Raw genomic sequence first — 11,427 nt, 5'->3', positions numbered from 1 at the left:
TTTTGAATGTTTCACCATTCTCTACCTTTTGCTTTATATATATAGATAAAAACCCAGCGTTTCGTCAAACAAATCCAGATCCATATACTTAATAACGACTTTAATTTTCAGTTGAGCCAATAGCTTGTGGCCACGTCTGAAAAAAGTGAAGTGGGTGGGAACTTCAACCAGCTCTTGACCAACTCTGGTTGGCCCATTACTTCTAAACTCGTGGCCGTTTATACACCAGATTTTATCCCTTCCGCAAAGAGCATGTTACGTGGCCATCTATTTATCCGCCACGTGTACACAAGCAGTGGGACCAACATCCACCGTCGGCACCCTATTAGTATCGGCCAACTCGTATTCATAAAATGACCACAGAAAACACAATCAGCTCCGTGCTACAGGATTTGCAGAGCAACCATGGCGGGCAGGGTCAGTGAAACCTCCAATCCGAGAGCGGAAGGAGAAGGAGAGACGTCGAGCGGTATTAGAGTCCATGGCATGCAATTCTCGTACGATGCACAACCCCCGCTGTTCTGCGATTTCAACCTTAACATAGCCCCCGGATCGCGATGCCTTCTCGTCGGCGCCAACGGATCTGGTAATTGAAAACCAGACTTTGTTTCACTGGTTTGGCCTTTTTCTTAGGTCTCTTTGGTTCCACGGAAACTCAATTTCCTGGAAAGCAGTTAAATTTGTATTTCGAAGCTAATTGGGTAGTTTTGCAGGCAAGACCACTTTGCTGAAGATTCTAGCAGGGAAGCAGATGGTGGGAGGGAGAGATGTGGTGCGGGTTTTAAATTGTTCGGCTTTTCATGACACTCATTTGGTTTGCAGCGGCGATTTAGCTTACTTGGGAGGCTCGTGGAGTAAATCTGTTGGCTCTGCTGTGAGTTCTTAAACAAACTCTGCCATAATTGAACGGTTTATTTAGGCTGAAAAGCACTTGCGTTTCGCTTATTTGGGTATCATGGCCATGCATTTTAGGCATTTTAGCCAATTTGTTTTCATTTCCTTGACTGAAACTGAAAATAAATTTGTCTTTGGAAATTTGTAGGGAGAACTTCCATTGCAGGGAGATTTCTCAGCTGAACATATGATATTTGGAGGTGGGTAATTTTGACTGGCATGCTACATTTTCTCCTTTTCATATAAAATTTTAATATAATCTTAATGTAGAAGGGTCACGCAAAAAACATAGTGTAGTGAATGATTTCAACTATGCAACCTCTTGAAGCTCTTGGATAATGTTATGTAACTTGTTGATACCGAATGGTTCTTTGTCATATCTATTGTTTTTAACATATGTCAAATTTTATTAGTTCCATTTTCTCAATTCATGAGCTTGTAGATCATTCTTCATCGCATATAAGGGTGAAATTCAATCGATTGAAATTGAATTGTGTTTGCCCCCAATTTTTGGCAGTTGAAGGGACTGATCCAGTTAGGAGAGACAAGTTGATTGAGCTGCTTGATATAAACCTCCAGTGGCGAATGCATAAAGTATCTGATGGGCAACGACGTCGAGTCCAAATCTGCATGGGGCTTCTTCATCCTTTCAAGGTATCTTGAAATCTTGAATATGTGTTTGTACCAAAAAATGAAATGGCTGTTTCAGTGCACGCTTATGAGGATCTATAGTTTGCATTCAATTTGCCCCTGAAGCGTTTTGTAATGGTCAATTTTGTATTTATGTTGTGTTCTAGGGGTGCTTCATATTTCACCCCATTGCCTGCACATTGGAATCTCCACCTAATTGCTGTATCATTTAGTATTCCAAGTCCGTCTGTGATTAAAAATCAATTAGATTATGTTGACATTTGAAACTATTTCTAACTAGAATCATTCTGTTAAATCCCAGGTTCTCTTGCTTGATGAGGTAACGGTCGACTTGGATGTTGTTGCCAGACTGGACTTATTCGATTTCTTCAAGGAAGAATGTGAACAGGTACGGACTTGCTTTATTTACGGTTATAATATTCACTTGCATGTACAGACTCCAGTTCTGATATGTGGAAGATCTTTAAATGGGGAAAACTGCATATATCATTTCATCTGGACAAATTATATGATGCATATTATTTCATCCCATTGCATGCTGCATATATCATGGTGAGTCCATTTTTAATTGTTTGGTTAAGTAGTTTCAATATTTTTATACTCTCATCATTAAACCTGCTTACTCTGGTATAGTTTTATTCATATTTTTGTGTTGACTGCAGAGAGGAGCGACAATTGTTTATGCAACCCATATTTTTGATGGGTTGGAGACATGGGCAACCCATCTGGCTTACATCCAAGATGGTGAGCTAAAGAGGGCTGAGAAGTTATCGGAGGTCAATGAGTTGAAGAGTTCGGCCAATCTGCTCTCTGTTGTTGAGTCTTGGCTCCGTGCTGAAACCAAGCATGAGAAAAAGAAATCCACAAATCCTCCTGCCCAAACTCAAAAGACCTCTCCTTTTGCTACATCTCCATTTATGTCATCAAGACACATGGCATATTACCGCTGATTTCAGTTAAGCTGCTAGATAAACATTCAAATTCAAAGTGAGATATGCAAGTGAGTAAAGCAATTTCATTCATCAGCAATTTTTTAATACTTCCTCGGTTGACCCCGTTAAGGAGGATTTCCTCTTTTAGATTGTAGAAATAAGGGTGGCAGTAAGATGAATCCCCAGTTCTAGCTTTCGGGTTTGTTGCTACAAGGTGAAGCCCCAATGGCCTGACTTTGGCAGATATGTTGTACTCCATTGTTATCTAAGAAAGTTGTTACAAGATCAGTCTGCAATCTATTTCCTGGCATGGCTTTGCCATTTTACGGTAAAGGTAAAAAAAGGAGTCTTCTTATGAGAGGGGCCGTATAATAGGAGCATCAACATGTGACTGACACATGATTCATATTAGATTTGGTTGAGGATATTGTATGAAGCATTCTTTTAGTGTATGTGAAACCGTTCACTTTCAGTAATTGAGTCTGTTGGTCTTAGCATGTCTCCAAAGGTGAACAGATGGAAAAACTCGTATTATAATAGAGATTCATTTCAAATGATAATACAGCTTCAACTTTTAGTTAGTCTCAATTTGATCTGTTCTCAAACATCATTTCTGCCTTTGGCATAAAAATGAGCAGAAAAGGTTTACTGTTGAAATTTATGTGGATTAGCTGACTATGTACTCTTCATGCCTAAACTGAAAAGCTCTAGGTTGATATTTTCTACAAAGATATTTGAACCACCTCACGCATCTACATGCCAGTTGATGGGAAGGTTGCTATCATGTGATTTACATAGCTTTTGTTTTTTTCAAATACAAGCAATAGTCTATACTACAAGTGGAGGGAGGGTTTCTCATACACTCACGTTATCAAAGTAATACGGGAGTTCAAACATGAGACTACTGGTTTGCAAATCAAAGCATTTTTTCACTCGGCTAGACCCGTTAGCTTCTTGAGTTTGATTTGATGTTGGTGATTGAGTATTATACACTTGTTGGAGTTTTAAGGCACACAATTTTTAAGTGCAAGAGTACAAAGTATAATAATTTGGAGAAACTCATGGCAGCTTTTTGGTTTTGCCCAATTGCTTGTTACAGTCACTTTCTGAGGGCAATGCTTCTCCAGTAAATGGTAGTAACATTTGAAGTGATTTGGACTTGTAGTGGTTGGTTGTGTGAGCTTAATTTACACTCTGCTCTTCTTTCTGGTTGATGTATTATTCTCAAAGGGATTGAGGATGGTCCCATGCATGTGGCCCATAATGCAAGAAACCTTTGTGCTAAAGGGACTACAAGTCTGCAACTTGCCCTTTCCGAATGTTGGGTTTATCTGGACAAAAAAAAGGGCATATTTTCAACATGGCTTTTTTGTTTTTGTGTGTGTGTGTGGTTATATTTTATTTTTATCAATTTTCCATGGTTAAGATTATGGATATGGTAATTCATGTTAATCCACTTTCAACTAATATAATTTCCATGAAAACTTATAGTTTGTATGGTGTCTTAGTTTTCATCTTTCGGAGATTAAAAAGACAACAAAAAACTTGACGTGTAAGGTGTATCACATTTTCACGAGTTATAAATTAGTTTAAATTGAAATATATCAACTAGTATTTGGTTTAATGGTTTGATTCTAGAAGAGTGAGGTTTAACTAATACGGATGCCTATCTAGTTGTGGTTGCCTATTGACGGATACAAATACGCCTTGTAAAATAAAATTAAAAAAAAAAAAATTACTTTGGCGACAAACTAATTGGGCTTGAGAAGAGAGGATGTGCATCCCGCCGCGCAAGGCTTGTACACATACATAGAACGTGGAAGCGCGCCGCCCAAGCGAATCTTCGCGGATCAATTTCTCGTGAGATCCAACGAATCTGAAACTAACACCCTCAAAAAAATAAAATAAAATCGAATATTAAAATTTTATTTTATTAAAAATGGCAAAATGGAAAATTCGAAGGAAAACAGAAAAGCTATATCTATCAATATAAAAATGGAGGGAAGGTGTCTCTCTCTGTGCTGTGCACAACAGAGAGAGAGAGAGAAAGAGAGTTACGTGGACGACAAAACAAAGCAAAGAGAGTCGTCGGAGTTTCTCTGAAGCTCCGGACCCGAAAGCCCAAGCGCAATTTCAATCTCCAGCGAAAATGGCGGACTATCTTTAGGGTTTCGCGGATCACATTCTCTTTTCTTTTTCTGCCTGTCGCTAATTTTACGCGGTAACCCGAATTCTCAGCCCCATCTGTCTTGTTCCCAAGAATCTTTCCACATTCTTCACTTTCTTTCGCTGGCCATTGTCATTGTCAATTGTGATCGATTGGGAAATTTTTGGTTCCAAAGTTTCATTCTTGCAATGCTTGATTTACAGGCAATGTTTTGCGTTCAATGTGAATTGTGATAGTCGCTAGCTACAATACAGATGGCTTGCAATTGAAGAAATACATTGCGGCTTTTGGCATGGTGTGGTGCTATCTGGTCACATTAGGCTCTGCATTGTGAGGAGGGAGATGGATTCGGCACGAAGTTGGCTTCAGAAGCTTCAACCGCGCGATAAGCTGAGGAGCTCGACGAGGAAGAAGGAGCCTTGCGGTGGAGGCGAGGATGATTCGAATACCGATGAGGAAGCGCTTTCCAATGTGACCAAGCAGAAGGCTGCTGCGGCCAAGCAGTATATTGAGAACCATTACAAGGAGCAGATGAAGAACCTCCAGGAGAGGAAGGAAAGGTAGATAATAATTTGATACTTTTGCCTTTTTTTTTTTTCTTTCAGAATTAGTAACGCCCAAAAAGTATTGGGAGCTGAGTTTGCAAGTTTGATGATTGCTAATTGGTAATTACAATGCAGATTGTGATCCTTTCTTATAAGGCTATTGTGATATAGGCAAACAAAATTTTAACCAGTTTTAGTGGTTTTATGATTTCTAATTGGTAATTACACTTTCTGGGGCAGACGAAATATGTTAGAAAAAAAGTTGGCTGATGCTGATGTCTCTGAGGAAGATCAAAACAACCTTCTTAAGTTCTTGGAGAAGAAAGAAACTGAATACATGCGCCTTCAGAGGCATAAAATGGGTGTTGATGATTTTGAGTTGTTGACTATGATTGGCAAGGGTGCATTTGGTGAGGTATATATCTTCTTATCAGATCTATGTTTTCACTTTCAGCCTCCCAGCAGCCACGGGGTGGGAATTTCGTCTCATGAGTTTGATATGAGATTTTAACCAGTAAATGTTGCTTTTATGGTGCAGGTTCGTGTCTGCAGGGAAAAGACAACTGGTTCTGTTTATGCCATGAAAAAGCTCAAGAAATCAGAGATGCTTCGTAGAGGCCAGGTATTTAGTCAACTGTTCTTCCATTTGAATTACTGGGGTGATTTAAACTGTATTTACTGTCAGTTGACTTATAGTACATTCTTTTTAGGTTGAGCATGTCAAAGCTGAAAGGAATTTGCTTGCTGAGGTGGACAGCAATTGCATTGTGAAGCTGTACTGTTCTTTTCAAGATGATGAGTTTCTTTATCTTATAATGGAATACTTACCTGGAGGAGATATGATGACTTTGCTTATGAGAAAGGATATTTTGACTGAAGATGAAGCTAGATTTTATGTTGCCGAAACAGTTTTGGCTATTGAGTCTATCCATAAACACAATTACATTCACAGGTTTGTGGTACAATATCAACACTGACTCTTTTGACAGATTAAATAATACAATTTATTGGACTGCAAAAATGGATGTTAACGTAGTCTGTTTTGCATATTGCAGGGATATCAAGCCTGACAATTTACTACTTGATAGATATGGACACTTAAGACTGTCAGATTTTGGGTTGTGTAAACCTTTAGACTGCAGTACAATCCGAGAAGACTTTTCAATAGCACCCAATGTTAATGGTGGTCCACAGAATGATGAACGCCCTGCAGCTCCAAAACGAACACAACAAGAGCAACTGCAACATTGGCAGAAGAATAGGAGAATGCTTGTAAGTTATACACCATTATGCAATTAAATTATCTCTCCCTCTCTCCCCACTGCCTCCTCTCTTTCTAGTGCAATGACTCTGGCGTAGATAAAAGAGGAACTGTTATCTCTCCCTACCTCCCCACGGCCTCCTCACTTTCTAGTGCAATGACTGTGGTGTAGATAAAAGAGGAACTGTTTCTTTTTGGATGTATAACATTGCCATTCATGAGCTTTTGGTTGAACATTGTGAAGGTATCATTCCTTTAATTTTTGATATATGGCCACTGCAGGCTTATTCCACTGTTGGTACACCTGACTATATTGCTCCAGAAGTTCTATTGAAAAAAGGTTATGGGATGGAATGCGATTGGTGAGTATTATGCATTTTAGCAATTGGTTGTTTTTTTTCAACGACCTAGCATTCACCATTTTTACTACCATTCATATTGTAATGGGACCATTTTGGAAATTGGTACATACCATGGTACTATTATGGACAACGAACTGAAGAGCTACTTTGTTTTTGGATGCCTGGATTGACAAAGTTATGATTTTCGTCGATGAGCAGGTGGTCACTTGGTGCCATTATGTATGAAATGCTTGTGGGTTACCCACCCTTCTATTCTGATGATCCGATGTCAACATGCAGGAAGGTAAATTTTAGAAATATTGAACATTTTATTTCAATATATTCTCTTTTTAAAAGCCTCAAGCATAATTTCCGAGGGCATGCCTCTTTGGCTTGTGACATCTCTTTTCATCATTTACAGAGCTTATGTGTTTCTGAAAATTTAGTTAATCAATCTGCATCCTTCAATTTGTAGATTCCAATGCATGTGTTTGATTTTAATAATGAACTGGTTCCTGGATTGTTTGTGCACTTTGGTGAAGTGTAGTTAATTGCTCTCATTCGGTGTTGCATTAATGAAACTTTGACGTCCCCTTCTCCCTCTTTAATTATTGTTTTCATAATTTTGGAGCTTAAATGCTTCATATCCTAAGCCCTGCTCACCTCCATGGCTTCCTTTGTGGTAGAAGTTGATGTACTATGGTTCTTTTTGATAACTAATTATATGACTAGGGACATTTGTAGACTCCCCTGACTCAACATGACACGCTCTTGATGATGCCACTTGTGTTTTAACTGTAGCGAACCACACTTGTCTGCAACCGACTATTTGCGCAATAATGTTTTCTGTCTTGCCCGTCTCTTGCAGATTGTAAACTGGAGAACTCACTTGAAGTTTCCAGAAGAAGCAAAGCTATCTCCAGAGGCAAAAGATCTTATCAGTAAACTCTTGTGTAATGTCAACCAAAGGTTGGGAACAAACGGGGCAGATGAAATAAAGGTGTTGTATGGTGTGTCCTGTTCTAAATTTCTTCAATTTGTTCATGAACTTGTTGCATATAATGGGAATTACGTTGCTGCTGATTCCTTTTTCAGGTTCATCCTTGGTTCGATGGTACTGAATGGGATAAGCTTTATCAAATGGATGCTGCATTTATTCCTGAGGTCAATGATGATTTGGATACTCAAAATTTTGAAAAGTTCGAAGAGGTATAGATATGCCTCAATTTTTGTGGAGTTGTGAAGCTACCTGTGTCGAGCACATCATATTTCTGATAATTTGATTTATACGAATTTTTGGTCTGCAGTCTGACTCCCAAACTCAGAGTTCATCCAAAACTGGTCCCTGGAGAAAGGTAAGCTTTTTAGTTTTGTCTCTTCTTAGCTATTGTCACTAATATGTATATACAATTTGCTACCCCCCAATCTTTCCAAATCTTTCCATTATTTTCTCTCCATTTTGCAGATGCTCTCCTCTAAGGACATTAATTTTGTGGGCTACACATATAAAAACTTCGAAATCGTTAACGATTATCAAGTGCCTGGGATGGGTATATATATCTCTTGCTCTCCCATAAACTTGCCTTAAAACTTTATCTTTTGTTACATTTTGGTTTAAGTTCACAGTTTGTGTTATATTTGTGTGTGTAGATATATAGATTTTGATGGTTCATGTAATGCATGGGTTAATCTAGAAAATGTTAATGGTTGTTTGAATGGCAGACGCCGTACACAAATTTTTGTTTAGTTATTGATCAATGACAGTCAAGTGACCAAAATAACTGGGAAACAGAGGAAGCATGTACTAACATGCTGGATTTCGATTATATATAGTATCCTGTCTGGTTAAGGCCACCCATCCATCCTGATATTGGCTTTGGAAGAACATTATTTTAGCTGGTTATACTGCAGTGTTTATATTATAAGTACTCTTGGTGTGGCATTTTCTTTCTTTGTAAACTGATTCAGTCTCTTGTCTCTACATAAGCCTCGTTGAAGAAGAAAAGCACCAAACCAAAGAGACCGTCTGTAAAAACACTATTTGGTAAACTTATACCTTTATCCATTTAAATTTAGAGCAAATGTCTTTTACTTTTCTCACCTTTTTGTGTTCACTTGAAGCAGATGAAGAGTCAGAGACATCAGAGACATCTGACAGCGGAAGCAGTCATCCTGTGCAAGGGAGCTTTTTGAACCTCTTGCCTCCCCAGTTAGAAGTATCTCAACACCGGGACGACTCTCTCTGACCTTGCCAATCCGTCAGATGGACTAGGAGCTTGTGCCCAATTGTATTTTGACTTTGAAGCCGAAAGTAGGGGCAAGTTCTACCCATGGGTCCTTAACAGATGCTGCCTTCTGCGCCTGTATTTTTTTCATTGGCTATATAGGCTGGAGCTTTGAGGTTTGATTGAAAACCAAACTCAGGCTCTAAGGCCTGAAGAAAGGCACTGATTTTGAAGCCACTAATTCTCACTGAGCGTCCTGTAAGTTTTTCTGTCTTGAAAGATAAAGAAAAACTCCAGAGTAAATATCAATTCATTTACCACTAACGCTGTAATGTAATTTTCTTCTTCTTTGTTGTCATTCTACCAAAATACTGTACAAAAGACGCTCAAATTCATTCACTGTATACATGTGCCATTCACTGTATTAAATAATGACAGCAAAAATACAATTTGTTCACTCTTTTTTTTAAATTTTATTTTCTGTTTGTTGTAGAGCTTAGAAACCAATTGATGAAATTCAGTTTACGTCATGCTTACAAGATTTTTCACGCATGCTCGAGCCAACAAAATACAAAACATGTGTGACCCCGTCTTAAGTTGTTAATTATTTTTCGGTAAGAATATAGTTTTCTGATTTGTTAATTACTAATCAACTAAAAAGTTCTGAACAACAATATAATTAAGGGTGGGTAGCAGCAAAACAATATAATTAAGGGTCAACTACAAAAGAACCCTCCAAACTAGACATATTTTCAAATTCATACATGAACCATCCGTTAGTGAAACCGTTAAGCAAACTGTACTGAGATTTGATTTTGAAACATCAGCAAGGCGTCTGCGGAAGGAAGGCCTGGCCTTCATCAACATGATTCACGTGGTGTAAAATTTGCTGCAGATGAGATGACTAGGACGTGTATGCAAATTGCAATGCAAACCAGTCAGGTGGGTGTGCTGAAGATTGATGAATTAATAACTTCTGATATGTCATGCATGCATGAGCACGATTAAAAAAAAACCATTGCAGCGTGAACCAGGACTCTTTACGTATGAGAACGAGGAAGGAAGGGTATCCAAGCATTGTGTAATGGGCAAAGGGTTGCTCTTTGCTTTCTCTATTTTAAATGTCTTTCATAAAAAATAAAACATATCTAGAATAGATGGAATGGGAAGCCAATTCCTTTTCCGATCCGAGTCAGCATTAATTTATTTATTCAGGGCATGAAAAATACTAGACAAATTCAAGCCAAGCCAGCCACTTGATCTCTCTCTCTCTTACTTGTCTTCTTCAAAATTTTCCGTTCAATTGCTTCTGCAAATCCAACTGTCAAAGATGAAAAGTGAATTACAACATTTTCAAAGAAGCTATTATAGCATGCATCCCATCCCAAACAATGACATATCAACTTAATTTTGCATATATATATATATATCAAACAAGAATCACTTTGGATAATACATTTTACCAAAATTTACTTCCTCATCTGCTGCTCTGCGAAATTCCTCATATCCTCCTGTTCCTTTTGGTAACAATAGTCCCACATCTGCAAAAATCCAGTACAAAACTGTTTACAAAAACTATAGCAATTTTTTGAGTCCATTAACAATCCCTCCACATATCACATTAGAATAGCATTCTTAAAGATGACCAGCAGAACCTGATATTTCCAGATCAAGACCTAGACGAAATTGTGTTCAGGAGCGAAATATACACAGCAAGACCAGTCAAAACGAGGAATTACTTAGTATTTACCATAGATCAGGTTCATAGTCAACCAACAACAATCAAGACAAGCGAATAAAGTTTACCAAATACATGGTTATTATTTCCTCACCTCTTCTGTCCAGTCGTCGGGATCCTCAGGGATCAATGCCTCGAAATCATCACGACTAGCAACCTACAACAATCATATATAGATGAAAAATTAAATTCCAAAGTGATATTACGACATTTACAAACAAATAAGTAAAGGCATGCATCTCAACATCGGCTTATCTACTTGATTGCATAAAGCTTTTTGACTCCTGGAATAATATTAATCCCCCCACTATATAGAATTAGAACAAACCCAGACGTGCTTAATATGCAGATAATATACCTAACAAAAACAACTAAGGTGCCAAATCTTGAAAAGAAGATGACGAAAACTGGGAATCACACTGGTTATTTACCTTATCAGGAATGGTTGTACCAACATCTGAACTTGCAGCATCGTCCTGCAACACTCATAAAAAAATATAAAAAACTAATTAATAAATAACAAGAGCAGGAGAAGAAAAAGGAAAAAGTAAAAGACATACGCTGAAAACTTTCATTAGGTCAGCAAATCGAGGATCTGCAAACGATTGGGAGACGAGTCTATTAAGGGTATCACGATCGAAGCCCATGTGAGAATTGACCTTCACTAAATCTT

General features: G+C 38.1%; 2 protein-coding genes across 3 annotated transcripts; both read left to right on the top strand.

The window, feature by feature from the left end:
- Positions 1-346: 346 nt before the first annotated feature.
- ABCI19 (P-loop containing nucleoside triphosphate hydrolases superfamily protein) lies at positions 347-3,054 on the top strand. Its single transcript, XM_021959088.2, has 6 exons — positions 347-586; positions 714-874; positions 1,043-1,094; positions 1,412-1,548; positions 1,847-1,933; positions 2,208-3,054. The coding sequence occupies exons 1-6, from the start codon at positions 406-408 to the stop codon at positions 2,493-2,495; spliced, it is 906 nt and encodes a 301-aa protein (XP_021814780.2). The 5' UTR covers positions 347-405; the 3' UTR covers positions 2,496-3,054.
- Positions 3,055-4,475: 1,421 nt separating this feature from the next.
- Positions 4,476-9,473, top strand: LOC110757474 (uncharacterized). Of its 2 annotated transcripts, none has more exons than XM_021959087.2 (14): positions 4,476-4,698; positions 4,899-5,204; positions 5,430-5,604; positions 5,728-5,811; positions 5,900-6,141; positions 6,245-6,461; positions 6,733-6,812; positions 7,011-7,095; positions 7,660-7,791; positions 7,887-8,000; positions 8,099-8,146; positions 8,257-8,341; positions 8,779-8,835; positions 8,916-9,473. In XM_021959087.2, the coding sequence occupies exons 2-14, from the start codon at positions 4,987-4,989 to the stop codon at positions 9,035-9,037; spliced, it is 1,659 nt and encodes a 552-aa protein (XP_021814779.1). In that variant the 5' UTR covers positions 4,476-4,698; positions 4,899-4,986; the 3' UTR covers positions 9,038-9,473. The 2 variants fall into 2 exon arrangements, with proteins under 2 accessions (XP_021814779.1, XP_021814778.1); XM_021959086.2 differs by having other exon boundaries at positions 4,558-4,698; positions 4,848-5,204.
- The last annotated feature ends 1,954 nt before the right edge of the window (positions 9,474-11,427 follow it).

The sequence above is a fragment of the Prunus avium genome, chromosome 8, assembly GCF_965620075.1.
Source record: "Prunus avium chromosome 8, drPruAviu1.hap1.1, whole genome shotgun sequence".
NCBI classification, from domain to species: domain Eukaryota; kingdom Viridiplantae; phylum Streptophyta; class Magnoliopsida; order Rosales; family Rosaceae; genus Prunus; species Prunus avium.
Note: the sequence above shows the minus strand (reverse complement) of the source record. Positions and strands in the feature narration are given on the sequence as shown.

What these genes read in the sequence shown, in the direction of transcription:
- ABCI19 (XM_021959088.2), top strand. Translation starts at nt 406, where the DNA reads ATGGCGGGCAGGGTCAGTGAAACCTCCAATCCGAGAGCGGAAGGAGAA. An exon ending in TGAACATATGATATTTGGAG is followed by an intron (nt 1,095 to 1,411) that starts GTGGGTAATTTT and finishes AATTTTTGGCAG; the next exon opens with TTGAAGGGACTGATCCAGTT. An exon ending in GGCTTCTTCATCCTTTCAAG is followed by an intron (nt 1,549 to 1,846) that starts GTATCTTGAAAT and finishes GTTAAATCCCAG; the next exon opens with GTTCTCTTGCTTGATGAGGT.
- LOC110757474 (XM_021959087.2), top strand. Translation starts at nt 4,987, where the DNA reads ATGGATTCGGCACGAAGTTGGCTTCAGAAGCTTCAACCGCGCGATAAG. An exon ending in CGATGTCAACATGCAGGAAG is followed by an intron (nt 7,096 to 7,659) that starts GTAAATTTTAGA and finishes CGTCTCTTGCAG; the next exon opens with ATTGTAAACTGGAGAACTCA. An exon ending in AAACTGGTCCCTGGAGAAAG is followed by an intron (nt 8,147 to 8,256) that starts GTAAGCTTTTTA and finishes TCCATTTTGCAG; the next exon opens with ATGCTCTCCTCTAAGGACAT.